General features: G+C 45.4%; 1 protein-coding gene across 4 annotated transcripts in view; it reads left to right on the top strand.

Moving 5' to 3' along the window:
* LOC147107148 (Wilms tumor protein homolog) overlaps window positions 1-19,587 on the top strand; it is an 88,066-nt gene that overhangs the window by 7,459 nt on the left and 61,020 nt on the right. For all 4 annotated transcript variants that reach the window (XM_086008262.1, XM_086008261.1, XM_086008264.1 and 1 more), the window contains exon 2: window positions 9,843-9,965. In XM_086008262.1, coding sequence (XP_085864388.1) covers window positions 9,843-9,965 — 123 coding nt within the window. The remainder of the gene's footprint in view (window positions 1-9,842; window positions 9,966-19,587) is intronic.

Genomic DNA, 19,587 nt, shown 5'->3' with positions numbered 1-19,587 from the left:
AATAAGCCGGGTTTTATAACTTAATTGCATTAGTTTTGAAAACGACAGATTGAACGATCCCACCGCAGACCCGAGTCCCGCCGCACTCACTCGAATTTACCCTTACCTAATCTTTATTAGTTATTTGAGGAACATTTCAAAGGGTGGATATTAATGGTCAGTTGCACTCGAAATAACGAAAAAAATGCTCAAGGTCAGTGACATGGCTACGGTGCATCGGAAGGATTGAAATCCAGGCGTAAAATAATTGTCAAAACCGTAAGACATTCTAATTTGCAATAGTTCACGAATTGCTATGGGTAGTCATGTGCCTAGTAGGTGCCGGGTAGTTTGTTGTAGAATTGGCCCTTGTTTGATATAGGCCGATAACTAAAGAGAGTGATTTGTAATCGCGTATTTGCTGAATCCTCTGGGACCCCAGTACATCAGTTCCGTGGGTTCTACGGGACGACGCTCCGAATTTCCCCAACAGCGAATAAACAGAGCAGGAAGTCTGTTTTTTTGTCGGAAGCGCAGACCCCCAAACACCAGCAACACATGTTACACCCGGGGCTGTTTACTCCGCCTTTGCTATTTACAATTTTTAAAAAAAAAGCACCATTCTTGTTTTGTGGAACTCATATTTTGTCCCAGTTATTTTAGAACGCATCCCGCAGCTTAAAATTTCCCAACGTTTGTGTGAATTCAACTGTGCTTTCTTTCTGTTTTTCTGCCGTGATTTTAACCCGACTTTTTTGTTTTGTGTGATCCCCATTTCCACCCCCCCCGAAAAATAAAACCTCAGCCAATTCCAAATTCAGAATTCAGAGCCGAGCAATATAAAATAATAAAGATCTGCACTGATATAGCGCTCGTACCATGGCTCTGGATTCGTAACTTTCATTTCAATAATTAATAAATGCACACATTCTGTAAAAAAAAATACAATTTTAGGCTTCTACAGAATCACGGCATTATCGCCAAAGAAAGGGGTCTAAAGCAGGAAACGGAGCAACACATCACAAAATATAACCCTTGAATTAACTGTAAAACCGAGTAAATTTGAATTTCCACCTATGGCTATGACAATGCTTTGACCCCAAAATTGTACTGTTCTACGGGAGGGAAAAAAATACCCAACCATATCTTAGTTTTAGTTTTCGCTGTGGGGTCCCCAGCGAATCTTGCCGAAATTCTGGGATTAAAATAAGCCGCTGAAATGATTATTGGCGATGAACCGCAGGACAGACTCACTACAGCATGAGACAGTACAGAACTAAAAGTACCCCGTGATGTCTCCCTCCGGGGATAAACCTCGGCAATATATCGACTGCATGCTTATTTAGGGGGTTTATTTGATCGAATTTTGAAAACTATTTATTGAAAACCAAAGGATATTAAAGGAGAAAGAAGCAACTCTCTGCTGGTGAGGGCGGTATAAATAACAGATCGAGTTTATCATTGGTTTTAGATTTTGATAATTTAAGACAGTCCAAATTGCAATTAAAAAAAACTGCAGTCAGATCAAAGGTTATTTTAGGGAGTCTATTTATTGCATCATTTTCCAGAACCTCATCCCAATGCTCTGGATGGATGAACAGGCATTGCAACCATTTGTACCCAGTTATCTTCACTTCTGAGGTACCAAGTCTCCTTAATATGATTTCGACATCTGACTCATTACTTAACACCAGAGTCAGGCTTGTCTTCCCGCATTCCTTCTTGTCAAAAAACGGAGCTCGTTTTTGTTTCATGAATCTAGTTTTTTTTGTTGGTTTTACTGCACTAGATGGCATTTTACCCAAACATCTCCTAAAGATACATTTTTATGGAGCTCTTTGATCGCTTCTGTTTTTTTCTCCAAATTTGGAGATCGTGTCTTTTCGTTGGGGTTGCCCAGAATTGCGCGCACATCTAACTAGTTACAATTTTGTCAAGATACTGCACTATTTAAAATATTTGTATCATGCTCCATTTTTTTATATGAAGCTAATAACTTAAGCTCCCTCAACCTGCCTTCACAACACAGAGATTCAGCATTGTGAATGACCAGAGTTACTTTACTCTCTGCGCTTCTGAAGACCATTACAGTAAGCTACCTTGGAATAATAATCAATGCTTCTGGCCAAACACCGTATCATTCTATTTGTATTATTAATTGCCTTGCTACACTGTGGAGAAGCCTTTAGTGAAGGGGTCAGCTACCATTCCTAGATTCCTTTTATGCTATTTGCAAAATTTGCCTCGAGTACAATTTAACTTTTATCAGATTGCATCAATGGGACAAGATGACATTCTGATCAAAAGCAAAACGTGTGATCTTATCAGTTTTCCATCTTCTCACCAAATACTTAAGAGATAAAATTGGATTTTGTCGTGTGAACGAAAGTGATTTATAGATTACCTAATGAGCCATTGGGTTTTGACTAAGTAAAGAATAACAGAGTGCTCTGGGGAGTGGAGTTGAAAGCTGTAACACAAATGAATGCTTCTGACAACATCAGTGAAGACTTGAGTTCACTCCAACCTAACTATGGTTTATAAATTCATCAAAATTCAAAGATTATATTACACCCCGTAGCATATTCCCAGGCAGCATTGTTTTATGTATTTGCGGGTAGTATAGGTACAGATCTCCAGGAGTACAGACGTCTGAAGAGTCATTGTAGAGCAGGAACACGAGGTCATGGGGCGAGTGGTTCTCTTGGCACAAGGACTATCTGAGCAGAACCATTCATGTACACAATACACAAACTAACTGGTGCTTGGACTTTCAATGGACATACAATAAATCAGCACCAGATTAGCGTGTTTCAAATAGTATTCCTATTATGTGGACCTGTCACTTCTAGATAGTCTTCCACTTAAATTAATCTTATGCAATATTAATAGGTAACCTATGATCTGGAATAGTGCCACTTTCTTCACTGATTACACTTCTGATTTATAATATAATAAATTTTTCCATTTTGCAATTGCATTTTGCCATTGGGCTTCACATAGTTCTGCCTTACAGGTTAATATATTCCACGTTATTCCCATTGAGGTTTCCCATATTTTTCTTTAGCTTCTAATGCTGCCACTAAGTTTTATCACTTGAGTTCTTGGCAAACTTGACATCAAGTTTGCTGATTGGGTTCTTATTCCTACTTATTGTCATCAGATGGATTCTTGTGTTCTGTTTCCAAGGCCAAGTTATTTTATTAACATGACGAGAGATTAAAACGAGAACCGTGACACAGATAATGGAAGAGAATAGAGAATGTTATGTAGAAAAGAAAGACAAACATGGATTGTGATGTAGGAAAATGACAAAGGACACAAAAACTAACATCACCTGAAGATATAAGCATATTGCAGGGCAATATTCATAGAATCATAGAACGATACAACGCAGAAGGAGACTGACGTAAGAAAACTACTAGGCACTTGGTCTAAGTGTTAAACAAAGCTTTAATCAACTGTTTTACAACATGGAGATCTAGTTGTGTCCTTCACTAGTTCCTGTTAAAGAATGTTCCGAGCAAGCTGGGCCCGTGCCCGAGTATTTATGCTCTCCCTGGACAGCGCCACCAGCAGGCCACCCAGTATTATTTCATAAGTCATTTCCACATGAATGACAAGGTTCATGTCAGAGACCATTTGGCCCATCGTGCCTGTGCTGGCTCTTTGAAAGAACTGTCCAATTAGTCCCTGCTCTTTCCCCATAGCCCTGCAAATCTTTCCCCTTCAAGTATTTCTCTAATTCCCTTTCGAAAGTTACTATTGAATCAACTTCCACCACCCTTTCAGGCAGTGCGTTCCAGATTATAACAACTAACGGCATAAAGAAATTCTCCTCATTTCCCTTCTGATTCTTTTGGCAATTATCTTAAACGTCTTGCAGTATGTTGCTTAGATTTTTATTATATCACATGTGTACACATATATAGTTGTGCTTAAAATGTTTGCCGTACATGTATAGAACATGGAGCTGAGCATGTAAGACTATTTGACAATCAGTGACGTGCCAGGATTCTCTAGATTCTTTGTCATACCAATTTATGCAACATATAATTTGGTTTCGTGCATATTTCGTTCAACAAATGTAGAAATCCAGTTTTTACTATCAGGAAGGTCATTTTGGGGATTAGGAAAGTGGAACAATGGAGGACTGATCCCTATGGAACTCCACTAATCATGCTCCTTATGTGCAAATGCTGAGTTCTATGCTCTGTAAATGTAAGGAAACATTTTAAGCTGGAAATTTTAAGCACAGCTATATATATATATATAAACTATCCTCTTTGTTTTCTATTTTCTAGCCATTTTCAATCCAATTTTCAGCTCTGCTTGTGTTTTCGTAAGCAACCACTTTCTCTAAGGTTGCAATTTTAGTACAGCGACAAGTCTCAGGCCAGTATCTGTAGCGCGCGATCCTCGGTTAGGAGACCGCAGTTATATTATCTACTGAATCTTACACTGAGCTCAGCCATAAGGGAATTCTGCACATGCATGTTAGACAGACATATGGATTCCTTCCCCAGGTGGTCATTTTTTTTTTAATGATACGAGGGGGCATCTCATTTCTCATAACATTGGCAAAAGTCAAAACTACATTTACAAAGTTCCCAAGAGGTCCAATAGATTGACTAGATACTTTCAAAATGAGGCTTAACATTAACTCTCTTGTGAGGGATCATACCAGGTGTGTTATGAAAGTAATAATATTGAGATATATAATATTCCCTACATTGTCATTCTTTAGTGATGCTTTTACTGTCACAAAACACTAATACGTTTGTAAGGCAAGGATTATTCCTTACAGATTTATGCTCATGTATTAACCATTTATGGTATTAAGTTGAGACATAGCCTTTGTACTCAGCTCTCTTTTTTCCCTCTTCTCCTGAAAGTAGTGACTCATACTGAAGTAGTCTTGAAGTCTTCCAATAGATTAACCAAGTAGGATTTTTCATCTGTATGCCCTAATGGTGAGTCTCAACAGGCTGTTCGACCACGAGACAACACAGATTAACTTGTTCCAGTCCTACCTCAATATCTATACAAATGCACTTTTAGTGGGCACTGGACAGGGATCAAGAGCAGTGCCCATACCGATTTTCCCTTGCCTGTTCTACTAAGGCACTTGCAATGCAATGGTTATGCTCCAGACCAGCTAATGAAATGGCCAGGATTCGAACATGGACCCTTCCTGGCTGCACAGGAGTGATAATTTACCCAATGGTCCACCAGGGAAGCCGTATAATAAACTTAAATATGTTTCATAATAAAACCAGAACATGCTGGAAATGCTCAGCAGGTCAGGCAGCATCTGTGGAGAGAGAAACAGAGTTAATGTTTCAGTTCAATGACCTTACGTCAGTTTGTTGCATATGGATAACAAGTCCTTCTTGGGGTCATGCCCCAGGGCTGGCTTTAACTGCATTATTTTCCAGCCCTCTGATATCTGCCCTGTTCTTAATGGTCGATATAGATAGGAGATCATTACCAAAATCTGCCTACCCCCATCCCCCCACCTGTTGCTTTCAATTCCTTCAATATTCACAGACGCTCTTCCGGGTTTAGTACTTCCGATTTTTTGAAATATTTTCAATTCACATTGCTCCTTTTGACAAACACTTCCCCATAAAACCTGACTGGAAGAGGTGGAATATGATTTCTATTCTTTGGAATTGCAATTGAAAAAACTATGGCCCAGAAATTCGGGTTGGAGGCTTCCCGCATACGCAAGCCCCCGACCTGCACTTACCTAGCGTGCCTGCCGTTGTGCTGTGGGCCCACGTGAAATTCCAATCCTGGTCCTCCTCCAGCTGCCGGCGCGCAGTGCTCGCGTATCTCAGGGGCGCAGTTAGTTCACAGCATCCCCTGGGATCACGTGGGCCATGGGGAGCAGGGAATCTCCATTCATAGATTTGACAGGAAGACCTGTCAAATCTATGAATAGAGATTGGCCCCAAAACCTAAGTAAAACTTCAAATACATTTTTTTAATCACATTTTTAAAATAACTATAAATTACATAAATTAACCATTTTAAACAAAAATTTAAATTTTTGAAAAAATTAATTAAAGTTTTTAACCGGACTAAAAATAAACTTACCTTTCTTTAAAGTATTTTAAAATGATAAACCTGTGGAAAAAATGTTTTAATTTTACTTAATTAACCTCTTACCTTGTTAAAAGCAGGCCCTGCGCCTGCTTTTTCCACGCGCAACTGCTAGGGACTTACCTTCACTGAAAAACCTGTGAAAAAAGCGGAAATTCCAGGCGTACGCGCTGCCTCTCCGGCGCACGCATTTGACCGCTGAACCCCTTCCTTCAAGGGAACGGAAGTTCCGGTTTCCAGCGCCTGTGCAGTGCATGCGTGAAACCAGCACTTCCGTTGGCCCTACGCGTGAGTACACAGCGCGTACTCACCCGTGGGGACCCGAATTTCTGGCCCTATATTTAAAATGTTAGCTGTGCAGAAATCTAACAGGAAATTAGTTTGTCCATTATCCAGCGTAACAGCTAGATCTTTGATAGTTTAATTAATGTGCATACATCAGCAAGCCATTTTCGATTCATTTTGACATAGCGTTGGGTCTCTAATTTTCTCTTTAGCCACCCCAATATTTTCTTTCCCTACCTTACAACAGTGACTACACTTCAAAAGTACTTCATTGGTTGTAAAGCACTTTGGGATGTCCTGAAGTCATGAAAGCTGCTATAGAAAGGCATGTCTTTCTTTTACAAAAGCAAAATACTGTGGATGCTGGAAATCTGAAATAAAAACAGAAAGTGCTGGAAATGCTCAGCGGGTCCAGCAGCATCTGTGGAGAAAGGAACAGAGTTAATGTTTCAGGTCGATGACCTTTCGTCAGAACTGGGAAAACTTAGAGTGCAGAGATGTATACATCTCTAACGTTTTTCCAGTTCTGACGAAAGGTCATCGACCTGAAGCGTTGACTCTGTTTCTCTCTCCACAGATGCTGCCTGACCTGCTGAGTGCTCCCAGCATTTTCTGTTTTTCTGTCTTTTGTTTTTATTCCAGCTTTCTTTCCTACCTGACTCCTTCAAATCTACAAATCGCCTCAAATCATCATCGTAAGTCATTTCTTCTGGAGATGTCAGCTCGGCTATAAAACTTTTAGGTCTCCAGACAATGCTGCCCCAAAGCCAAAAAGGAAATCTCCTCCAATTGTTACTCCCAGCTCCTCAAGTGTTTCATCCTCCTCCTGCATCCGTGACTGTCCACTCCTCCTGCTTCCGTCAACAAGCCTCTGCAGGGCCAAGTTTGGCAGTTGGGTTCCTCATTAAACCCGACGTGTCTTAGCAATGGTTTCTTATCTCAGAAAAATAGCCTGTCATTCAGCTAAACTACTGTTTACCTCATTCGAGACAGTATTTTCTTTACAACTCAGGAACTTTGGTGATGCCAGCAGCAAAGTACTGATCCAAAACGTGTACTGTGGAGGAAAGGGAAATGTTGTGTCTTTCAGTTACAATGGATACAAAGAAAGTTGATTATTTATCCCATGTACTAGCCTTTATCTACCCATTCGACCACCTGGACTTATAGCTTGGATTTATTTTCTGGTATTGTTAAAACTGTATGCCGTCATGTATTTTTATTGTCACTTCCCTCATAATTACAGCTAAATCCCTTTCTTATTTCCACTTCTGTAGTTACGAATTCTGGCGCTTTAACTGTTCTGTGTTCTATTCTCGTAAATGTTTATCTAATATTATGCGACCAATTATGGAGAAATATTCCTCTGCCCCCAAATTAAAACCTAATATGGCCTCTCAACCAATTGCATGATTCACGAGTTGTGTTCAGTATTGGCTGTGCACTGACTCTTCCAATTTTGCTTCTTCCTCACAAAGAGTCAACTTGGCATAGCCTTCCTTATTTGCTCAAACATTCTCGTGTCTACCTGTTTATCTTCCACCAGTGAACTTTATCAGTTAATATAATGAGTTATTTAGCCTTGTAACAATACAAGCGAACCCCAAATAATTTCTGCCACAAATTTGCATTAAGGAGATGCCTCATTTTTCAATTCCGATTAACAAATACGACTATCTCAATAAGAACATAACGAATAGGAGCAGGAGCAGGAGTAGGCCATTCGGCCCTTCGAGCCTGCTCCGCCATTCAATAAGACCATGGCTGACCTTCTACCTCAATTCCACCTCCCCGCATTATCCCATATCCCTGGATTTCCCTTAATGTCCAAATAATAATATCTTTGTCTTGAATATACTCAACGACTGAGCATCCACAGACGATAAGCCTATGCCGCTCCTACGGTGTTAGCTCCCTCCTTGCTTGAACACTGTAGATGGTTGTTTGGACATCTTGACCTGGTCCTCTAGTTTCAGCTAACTTTCAGTTGTCCCACTTATGAGCATTCATTCATTGTCTATATATAGGGCTCTTTCTTTATATTTAAGCTTAGTTCAGAGCATTGATTCTGCAACTGAATAGAAATACTTCTATTTCTATCGAACTTTATCCACTGTTTTCCTTTTCTTACACCTCGTTCATATTCTGTTTTGTTTCAACTTCCTTCCTCCTTTTATCCTTGCTTTTTGCCGTTCGAGGTTTCCTTCCAATGACTCACACGTCCCGTATTTAGCAATGTCCCACATTTGTCTTAACTGCGTTGGTCTTAGGCCCAGTATCTGACCACGTTCACCATCGGTCTCCTCACCTTCCCGAGCTTCCTTTTTCTAAATCCCCATTGTTTTTTTTGGAGGGAGGGCCAGTTCAACCACTTCCATTATGATGCAGTCGAGCTAGTTAACATACAGCGTGCAAAACAAGTCAAGTATTAAAAATATTGTTTTCTAACCTCAGCGGAGAACCTTGTTTTTTATAGGTTAAACACAGACACTGAAATGTGAAACTACTACAACATACTTTATATAACAGAGTACATGTATTATGTAACGCCTCATCATGTCTATCAGAAACATCCCAAAGCCTTCTCTGCAGTGAATTGCTTTGAACTGCAGTGACTACTGGTTATTAGGGAAGAAATTAGGGAAAGTGGGATTAGGCGGGATAGCTCTTTTTTGGGACGGCACAGACACGGTGGGCTGAATGGCCTCTTTCTGTGCCGTTAAATTTTTATGAAATTAATCTTCAAACTAATTTAATGTGTGGAGTGAATAGGCATTTGAACTAAAAGCTGGGCTGATTTTAGTGCAGTACTGAGGAGTGCAGCACTGCCAGAGGTACCCTCTTTTGGATTAGTCACTGGGGTAGATCTTGACCTTGTGCCTTAGTGTAAAATGGGTGATAGTGAGTCGGAAGCCCATTTTACATCGCTCCCTGATTTTTATTTCCTTTGATTTCAATGGGAGAGATGTAAAATGGGTTGCCAACTTGCTATCGCACCAAATCAAGGTCTACCTCATGGGGTGTATAGCGGGCGGCCAACCCACATGACGGCCCGTTTTGTATTTCCGCCTGAGTTGAATTTTAATTCCCGCCTCCTGTGACTATCCTAGTGGATCCTATGGTTTGACTGGAATCAGTGAAGGGGGTTCTCCTGATATCCTGGCCAACTGTCCTCCCTCAACCCAAACCATCAAGAAACAGATTGTCTGGTCATTTGTCACATTTGCTGCTTGTGGGATCTTGCTGCATGAAAAATTAGCTGTTGCCTTTACTAAGCACATCAACAATGACTGCACTTCAAAAGCATTTGATTGGATGAAGAATGTTTGGGACTTTCTGAGGAAGCAGAAAGCACTATATAAATGCTAGTTCTTTATTTATTAGTGGCACGTTTAAGGCAATCATTCTGGTTTTTATCAATTTCTCTAACTACATGCCTTTTGCTGATGTGACTCCTGTGTCTGTTTCAGGTTACAGCGCTGTGACTTTCGATGGGACTCCAGGTTACGGCCACACTCCCAGCCATCACACTCCTCAGTTCTCGAATCACGCCTTCAAACACGAGGACCCCATCAACCAGCAAAGCAATATAGGTAACACTTTCGTACTCCGGAGACCAAAGCAAGTTTTACAGACCATTGATAAACCAAGTGTTTCTCCATTCCAACAATTCTAACCACTGAAATACGAATGACCATTTTTGCAACAATAGTTGGTCACCCTTTTTCAAACTTTTTCTTAGCGCAGTCTGGCCTGGGAAATAGCATTGCAATTTTTAAAAGGTTCCTGAAAACGATTTTTGCAAAGTCTGGAATGTGTTGGCCAATATTGTGTCGGAGTGTTTGTGTGGCTCGCGATACAGTTACCAGCCAGAATGAAAAAACCTTTAAGCTGTAAAAAATCCTGATCAAATGGCACTTTACTAATGTAACTAAGTAGACCATTTATATATGATGACATTTAAGTGGCTTTAGTGTTGTGATGTTAGCAGGGCAGCAACACTGAACTGATATGGTTTGTTGGGGTCACAAGTGGGCATTGTTTGATAAAACTGTAGAATTGCTGGGCATCCACATTCAGTCCATTACAGATAGCAGTCCTTGTAGGACTTACTTACAATGCTAGAAGAGGGCACTAAAGACATGTATTTTAGGTTATGTAAAAAAGTTTGTGTTTCTCAAACTACCCCATGGGATTCTGGCAGGCAAAACCTCAAAGAGCATGTCTGAAATTCCTCTATCCTATTTTAGTGCAGATGTTATTTAAATGAAAGAAAGAAAGACTTGCATTTCTATAGCGCCTTTCACGACCTTAGGACATCCCAAAGTGCTTTACAGCCAATGAAGTACTTTTTGAAGTGTAGTCACTGTTGTAATGTAGGAAACGCGGCAGTCAATTTGCGCACAGCAAGCTCCCACAAACAGCAATGAGATAATGACCAGATGAATCTGGTTTAGATGCTGATTGAGGGATAAATATTGGCCAGGACACCGGGGAGAACTCCCCTGCTCTTCTTCAAAATAGTGCCGTGGGATCTTTTACGTCCACCTGAGAGGGCAGACGGGGCCTCAGTTTAGCGTCTCATCTGAAAGACGGCACCTCCGACAGTGCAGCACTCCCTCCACTGCCCCTCCGACAATGCAGCGCTCCCTTAGTACTGCCCCTCCGACAGTGCGGCACTCCCTCAGTACTTCCCCTCCGACAGTGCGGCATTCCTTCAGTACTGCCCCTCCGACAGTGCGGCGCTCCCTCAGATGGCAGGCTGTGACTAGTGGGGTACCGCAAGGATCGGTACTTGGGCCCCAGCTATTCACAATCTATATCAATGATTTGGATGAGGGGACTAAATGTAAAATTTCCAAATTTGCTGATGATACAAAGCTAGGTGGCAGTGTCAGTTGCGAAGAGGATGTGAAGAGGCTTCAAGGGGATCTCGACAGGCTCAGTGAGTGGGCGAGAACATGGCAGATGGAATATAACGTGGATAAATGTGAAGTTATCCACTTTGGTAGAAAAAACTGAAAAGCAGAGTATTTACTAAATGGTGAAAGATTGTGGAATGCAGATGCTCAAAGGGACCTGGGTGTCCTTGTACATGAGTCACTGAAAGTGAATGTGCTGGTGCAGCAAGCCATTAGGAAGGCAAATGGAATGCTGGCCTTCATTACAAGAGGGTTTGAGTACAGGAGTAAAGAAGTCCTACTCCAATTATATAGGGCCTTGGTGAGATCACACCTGGAGAAATGTGTACAATTTTGGTCTCCTTACCTAAGGGAGGATATACTTGCTATAGAGGGAGTGCAACAAAGGTTCACGAGATTGATTCCTGAGATGGCGGGACTGTCGTATGAGAAGAGATTGAGTAAACTAAGCCTGTATTCTCTTGAATTCAGAAGAATGAGAGGGGATCTCATTGAAGCATATAAAATTATTACAGGGCTTGATAGGATGGATTCTGGGAGAATGTTTCCCTTAGCTGGGGAGTCTAGAACCAGGGGCCACAGCCTCAGGATAAAGGGTAGGCCATTCAGGCCTGAGAAGAGAAGACATTTCTTCACACAGAGGGTGGTGAATCTTCGGAATTCTCTACCCCAGAGGGCTGTGGAGGCTCAGTCATTGGGTATATATTCAAAACAGAAGTCAATAGATTTCTGACTAGTAAGGGCATCAAGGGATATGGCGATAGGGCCGGTGAATGGAGTTGAGGCAGAAGATCAGCCATGATCTCATTGAATGGCGGAGCAGGCTCGAAGGGCCGAATGGCCTACTTCTGCCCCTATTTCTTATGTTCTTAGTACTGCCCCTCCGACAGTGTAGCGCTCCCTCAGTACTTTCCCTCTGACAGTGCAGCACTCCCTCAGTACTGCCCCTTCGACAGTGCAGCACTCCCTCAGTACTACCCCTCCGACAGTGCAGCGCTCCCTCAGTACTGCTCCTCCGACAGTGCAGCACTCCCTCAGTACTGCCCCTCCAACAGTGCAGCACTCCCTCAGTACAGCCCCTCCGACAGTGCAGCGCTCCCTCAGTACTGCCCCTCCGACAGTGCAGCGCTCCCTCAGTACTGCCCCTTCGACAGTGCGGCACTCAGTACTGCCCTCCAACAGTGCAGTGCTTCCTCAGTACTGCCCTCCGACTGTGCAGTGCTCCCTCAGTACTGCCCCTCCGACAGTGCAGCACTCCCTCAGTAGAGCCCCTCCGACAGTGCAGCGCTCCCTCAGTACTGCCCCTCCGACAGTGCAGCGCTCCCTCAGTACTGCCCCTTCGAGAGTGCGGCACTCCCTCAGTACTGCCCTCTGACAGTGCAGTGCTTCCTCAGTACTGCCCTCTGACAGTGCAGCACTCCCTCAGTACTGCCCCTCCGACAGTGCGGCACACCCTCAGTACTGCCCCTCCGACAGTGCAGCACTCCCTCAGTGCTGCCCCTCCGACAGTGCGGCGCTCCCTCAGTACTGCCCCCTCCGACAGTGCAGCGCTCCCTCAGTACTGCCCCTCCGACAGTGCAGCGCTCCCTCAGTACTGCCCCTCTGACAGTGCGGCACTCCCTCAGTACTGCCCCTCTGACAGCGTAGTGCTCCCTCAGTACTGCCCCTCTGACAGTGCAGCACTCCCTCAGTACAGTCCCTCCGACAGTGCGGCACTCCCTCAGGACTGCCCTCCGACAGTGCAGCGCTCCCTCAGTACTGCCCCTCCGACAGTGCAGCGCTCCCTCAGTACTGCCCCTTCGACAGTGCGGCACTCCCTCAGTACTGCCCTCCGACAGTGCAGTGCTTCCTCAGGACTGCCCTCCGACAGTGCAGCACTCCCTCAGTACTGCCCCTCCGACAGTGCAGCACTCCCTCGGTACTGCCCTTCCGACAGTGCAGCACTCCCTCAGTACTGCCCCTCCAACAGTGCAGCACGCCCTCGGTACTGCCCTTCCGACAGTGCAGCGCTCCCTCAGTACTGCCCCTCCGACAGTGCAGCACTCCCTCGGTACTGCCCTTCTGACAGTGCAGCGCTCCCTCAGGACTGCCCTCCGACAGTGCAGCACTCCGTCAGTACTGCCCCTCCGACAGTGCAGCACTCCTTCAGCACTGTGCTGGACTGTCAGCCTGAATTTTTGTGCTCAAGTCTCAACCTTGTGACTCAGGGGCGAGAGTGCTACTAACTGAGCCACAGCTGACAGTGCTAAATGGGTTAATGGCCCTGTTGATAGAGCTAAGAGAGGGATTTCAGATGAATTTGTTAGCTATGCATAACCTAGTATCCCATGGTGTCATTTCAGGACATATATTTAGATACTTTTTTAGACTTACCCGTAACAATCCATTTTTTTAACCTACCTACAGCAACTTTTTCACTTAATATCTCTAATTTGGCATTGATAAACACTGGGGCAAAACAGTGTAAAATGTCGATTGAATGTGGAGAGAAAACGGAAACATTTATTAGAAGTAATTGACATGAATTAACTGAGCGGCCTGCGGGTGGCGGTGTCCAGGGAGAGTATAAATACTCGGGCACGGGCCCAGCTTGCGCAGGACATTCTTAACAGGAACTAGTGAAGGACACAACTAGACCTCCATGTTGTTAAACAGTTGATTAAAGCTTTGTTTAACGCTTCGACCAAGTGCCTCGTAGTTTTCTTACATCAGTAATTAAATAGTGAGAGGCTGGCCATCATTATTGCCATTTAAATCGGCGGCGGAGGTTAGATTTTCATTCTTTTTCTTCTGTTGATTATTTGAACACTTTGGGTTAACTGGTGAGTGCTGCTGATGTTAAGGCTGCTGTCACTTTAATTCTCCGCTCCATTCCCACTCAGACCTCACCGTCCGCGGCCTCTTGCATTGTTCCACGGAAGCTCAGCGTAAGCTCGAGGAACAGCACCTCATCTTCCGATTAGGCACTTTACAGCCTTCTGGACTCAACATCGAGTTCAACAATTTCAGACCATAACCTCGGCCCCTATCATTTTTTATCTACACTTTTTGTTTGTGTTTTCTTTCCTTCCCTCCCACAGGGCAGCTGTCCTTCATTCTGTCAGCGCAATTCACACTTCATCTCGAGCCATCCTTTGTTCCTTAACCTGTCCCATTACCACCTCCTCTTGCCTTGAATATCTCTTAATGTCTCTTTACCTCTCCTGCCTTCCATCCTATCACTGACCTTCCCTTTTGTTCTTTCATCCCCTCCCCCATTTCCCAGCCCCTAAACTTGCTTTTAAATCTGCTCCATTTCCTGCTTTTTTCCAGTTCTGACGAAGGGCCCCAGACCTGAAACGTTAACTCTGTTTCTCTCTCCACGGATGCTGCCTGGCCTGCTGAGTTTTTCCAGCGTTTTCTGTTGTTATTTCAGATTTCCAGCATCCGCAGTATTTTGCTATCGTATGAGTTATTGAGTTATCTGTGAAACTGGCTGATAAAGGTCCCAGAGCGAGCTGTTGTGTTCCGAGCAGTCCAGCCAAGGCCAGACACTTGCCGTGTTGGAAGGTCTGAGCAAGAGCCTGAAACGCTAGAACCTCCTGGCCCAACATGCACCGTCCCTGCTGAGCTGCGTGGCTGGAGATCCCGCACAGGCCGCTCACCGGCTTTTCAGTGCAAGAAGGCGCGTCAGCCTGAAAATTTGAACGGGCTGCGCAGCCCGTTAAAGGGACGGCGCACCCAAAAAAAACTCATTACAGGGAACGTTGCTAACATGTTCAATCCTGTGTCGCTACAATTTGTTGTAAAATTAGCCGCATCTGCAACAATCCTTTTAATCATTTTCATTGAATGACCGTGTTCACAAAACTGCGGAAGCAAATGTGAATGTTGCACTGTCGGAGGGACAGTACTGAGGGAGCGCTGTACTGTAGGGGCGGTACTGAGGGAGCGCTGTACTGTAGGGGCGGTACTGAGGGAGCGCTGCACAGTGTTGGAGGGGCAGTGCTGAGGGAGTGCCGCACTGTCGGAGGGACAGTACTGAGGGAGCGCTGCACTGTAGGGGCGGTACTGAGGGAGCGCTGTACTGTAGGGGCGGTACTGAGGGAGCGCTGTACTGTAGGGGCGGTACTGAGGGAGCGCTGCGCAGTGTTGGAGGGGCAGTGCTGAGGGAGTGCCGCACTGTCGGAGGGACAGTACTGAGGGAGCGCTGCACTGTAGGGGCGGTACTGAGGGAGCGCTGTACTGTAGGGGCGGTACTGAGGGAGCGCTGTACTGTAGGGGCGGTACTGAGGGAGCGCTGTACTGTAGGGGCAGTACTGAGGGAGCGCTGCACTGTAGGGGCGGTACTAAGGGAGCGCTGTACTGTAGGGGCGGTACTGAGGGAGCGCTGTACTGTAGGGGCGGTACTGAGGGAGCGCTGCACTGTAGGGGCGGTACTGAGGGAGCGCTGCACTGTAGGGGCGGTACTGAGGGAGCGCTGTACTGTAGGGGCGGTACTGAGGGAGCGCTGCACTGTAGGGGCGGTACTGAGGGAGCGCTGTACTGTAGGGGCAGTACTGAGGGGGCGCTGCGCAGTGTTGGAGGGGCAGTGCTGAGGGAGTGCTGCACTGTCGAATGGGCAGTGCTGAGGGAGTGCCGCCCTGTCGGAGGGGCAGTATTGAGGGAGCGCTGCACTGTCGGAGGGGCAGTAGTGAGGGAGTGCTGTATTGTCGGAGGGGCAGTATTGAGGGAGTGCTGCACCGTCGGAGGGTCAGTACTGAGGAAGCACTGCAGTGTTGGAGGGGCCGTACTGAGGGAGCGCCGCACTGTCGGAGAGTCAGTACTGAGAGAGCGCTGCACTGTCGGAGGGGCCGTACTGAGGGAGTGCTGCACTGTCAGAGGGCTAGTACTGAGGGAGTGCTGCGCTGTTGGAGGAGCAGTACTGAGGGAACGCTGCACTGTCGGAGGGGCCGTACTGAGGGAGTGCTGCACTGTCAGAGGGCTAGTACTGAGGGAGTGCTGCGCTGTTGGAAGAGCAGTACTGAGGGAGCGTTGCACTGTCAGAGGTGCCGTCTTCAGGATGAGACGTTAAACCGAGGCCCCGTCCACTCTCTCGGGTGGACGTAAAAGCTCCCATGGCCAGTTATCCCTGGTGTCCTGGCCAATATTTATTCCTCAACCAACATCACTAAAAAACAGATTATCTGGTCATTATCACATTGCTGTTTGTGGGAGCTTGCTGTGCGCAAATTGGCTACCACGTTTCCTACATTACAACAGTGACTACGCTTCAAAAGTACTTCATTGGCTGTAAAGTGCTTCGAGACATCCGGTGGTCGTGAAAGGTGCTATAGAAATGCAAGACTTTCTTTCTTTTCTATGGCGTGTTTGCTGGGAAACGCACCAGCCTCGCTCCTAAAATGATAGGGCAATGTAAGTTGTAATTTTAACTACAAGCAGCGTTACTGTGGGCGGAACCTACAATGTTGGCGGGGATGTAAAACGGGTGTTTGCGGATATCGCGCCCGTTAAACACCCCGCATGGTTTTACGTTCCATTGAAGTCAATAGAAAGGAAAATGGAGACGGGGTTGGGGGTGGGGGTGGGGGCTGGAGATTGCGGTCGGAGGTTTGCCGCCCACGTATGCTTCCAAACCGCAAGAAAACTCCGTACTTACCTGCTGCCTCTGGAGCCTCGGACTCTTGCGGTCCCGGGCCTGCAGGCGTACGCCTGGGTAAAGGCCCACTGATCCCAGGGGCGCAGGCGGTTCGCAAACGTCCCCGGAATCACGTGGGCCCGACCCAGCCAATGACAAAGTGGGCTTCCTATGATGCTTCCGGGGATTCCATTTACATACGGTAAATAGCATAATAGAAATCACCTAAAAAATACAATTTCACATCACTGAAATAAAAATAAATGATCACAGGTTCAAAATTAATTAAAATACCCTTTACTTAAACATATAAAATAAAAATTTAATTTTGTGAAAAATAAATTGAAATATTTTAATCGCGACAAATTGACCTAAACTAATTTGAAATGTAAGTGAATGTTTAAATCGTTTTCAATATTTTATTTTAACATTTACTTAAACTCTTACGCTGGTAAAAGAAGGCCTTACGCCTGCCTGCTTTTACCATGCATAAGGGTTTGGTGGGTATTCGCTGGGCAGTAGTTGGGCAAATAGCCCAACCCTGCGCCAGCGAGTGTGAATTTCCAGCTGGTGCGGACGATCTGTCAAGGAGAAACTTGACAGATCGCAAGTTCCGGGTTTTCATGCACGCACGTCGCACAGGGGAACCCGGAACGTGCGGGGCACTTACGATGGTGTACGCTGTGCATAGGCGGTCATAGGCCCTGTAAAATCCGGGCCGGGGTGTACAACATCACCAGCCAAATTCAAAAGTTTCACCCTTTTATCTTTTATTTTTCATCTGTTACAACCGTCCCAAATCAACACAAATCTCACTGCAGCTGCAGTATATTTGCTAACTCACTTGTGAAAGTTTACATTTGCTCCCAGCAGGGATAGACTGTAGCAACACCGCATGCTATAAATGTGCTGCTCTGAAACTGGCTAAGGCACGTACAAGAGTGACTTGTTACAGCTCTATGGCACATTATGTGCGTAACTCTAGATTACACCACTGTAACACATTGTGCACACAACTGAGTTATGACAGTGTAGCACCTTATAGATTTAACGAGATTACAGCAAAGTAACATGTAATAATGGCAGGTTAAATGTTATGACGCAGGAAACATATATTGGTTGACATCTTCAACTTCATCCTTTTAGACAAAGGGGGGAATTTTCTGGGGGGTCAGCAGGCATGATTGGTGGCGGGTCAGGTGGGAAAGTTTTTTTTTTTGACAGCGGGCCAGGACCCCGCTGTCAACCTGCCACCATGCACCTTTCCCAAGTGTCGGGTCTGTCAGCGCTGAGCAGACCTGACACGCAGCGGCGGGGGAGGCAATTCAGGTCATTACGACCTTGTTAACAGCCCATTAAGAAATATTTTCAGCTCACCTTCAGAGTTTACCAATTCGACCATGGGATCCATGCTGCTCGGGGATCACGTCAGGTAAGCAGAGTGGGAGTTGAATGGCCATGGAATCATCTCATTACTTGACAGCTGCAAATGTGCTATAAAAGCTCCCATCTCGCAGCTGTTCACTTTCCAAGCTCAGAAGCTGTTGCTACTGCATTTGGAAGACAGATTGAGCTTTATGCAGGTTGCAAGTGTTTGGAGCAAACTCTCTATCCAGTGTCACCTCATTGGAACAACCTCTCTCACCATTGACAGATCACTTCTGTCAATTCAACTTCACCTGCCATCTATTCCATCAGCATCGGTGTCCTTGAAACTATCTCACCTCGGTCCTCACAATCCCACCACAATCAGCCCCAACACCAGCAACACCAGGCACACCAGCAGCACCAACAACAACACCAACTTTCTCTGCAATCACCTGATGCTGCACAGGGCATCAGCACCTGATCACATTGCTGCCTGGGAGGCCAGGGATGATCTCACCATGGCCAGATTTACTTCATTTGATGCTGTACACCCTGGCTGCCACATGATGCGCCAGGTTGGCACCACCCCACACCAACACCATAAAGCATCCCTACAATGTCCAAGCCATTCCTTTCACGCTCATCACCATTGCTGGGGGTACCATTATGTCTCACCATTCACTGCAACTCACTAAGCCACTTCCAAAGGTGCACACAGATCTGTCCAAGAACACAAAGTGTTGAAAATAAAGGTTTCAATGTTTGACCCCACAATAACGTAAACTTTACAAGAACATTGCATAAAACACCCAAGTGCCTACCCTTGTGTGTTGTTAGTTGGTATGATTGGACTAGGATGAAGGTGAGTGTGAGGGGTGGCTAGTGAGATGGGGAAGTGATAATGTAGATAAAGAGGGGTGGGTGGAGGTGCAAGGTAAGTTGGTGTGAGTAAGGATGTGCAGGAGTAGGGTAGGGAAGGCAGAGTGATGGGGCTGTGATGAGTGGCACAGCAGGATGAGGTTGAGTGTAGCTTTGTACTAATGTTTCGTGATCTACTGAGATCATTGAAAGGTTTGTGCCACTGCAGCCTGGTCCTCCTAACGACATCCCTGCTTGTGCTCTCCTGTGCAATGAGTAACCAGGCTGCGTTGGTGTCCTGGGGAGGTCTCTTCTGCCCATTAGAAGGGAAGAGAATCCCCTGCATGCTGTGACTCCCTCCATAAGCATATGGAGGGAGTCATGGGTGAGCCTGGATGTAGTCGTACACCTTTGTGCAGTGCTTGCAGCACCTCAATGCTGTCGAACACT

The sequence above is a fragment of the Somniosus microcephalus genome, chromosome 15 (genome assembly GCF_052327205.1).
Source record: "Somniosus microcephalus isolate GS21.2 chromosome 15, FLI_Smic_1.0, whole genome shotgun sequence".
Taxonomy (NCBI): Eukaryota; Metazoa; Chordata; class Chondrichthyes; order Squaliformes; family Somniosidae; genus Somniosus; species Somniosus microcephalus.
The sequence above is the reverse complement of the archived record's forward strand: the minus strand, read 5'-3'. Positions and strand labels throughout refer to the sequence as shown.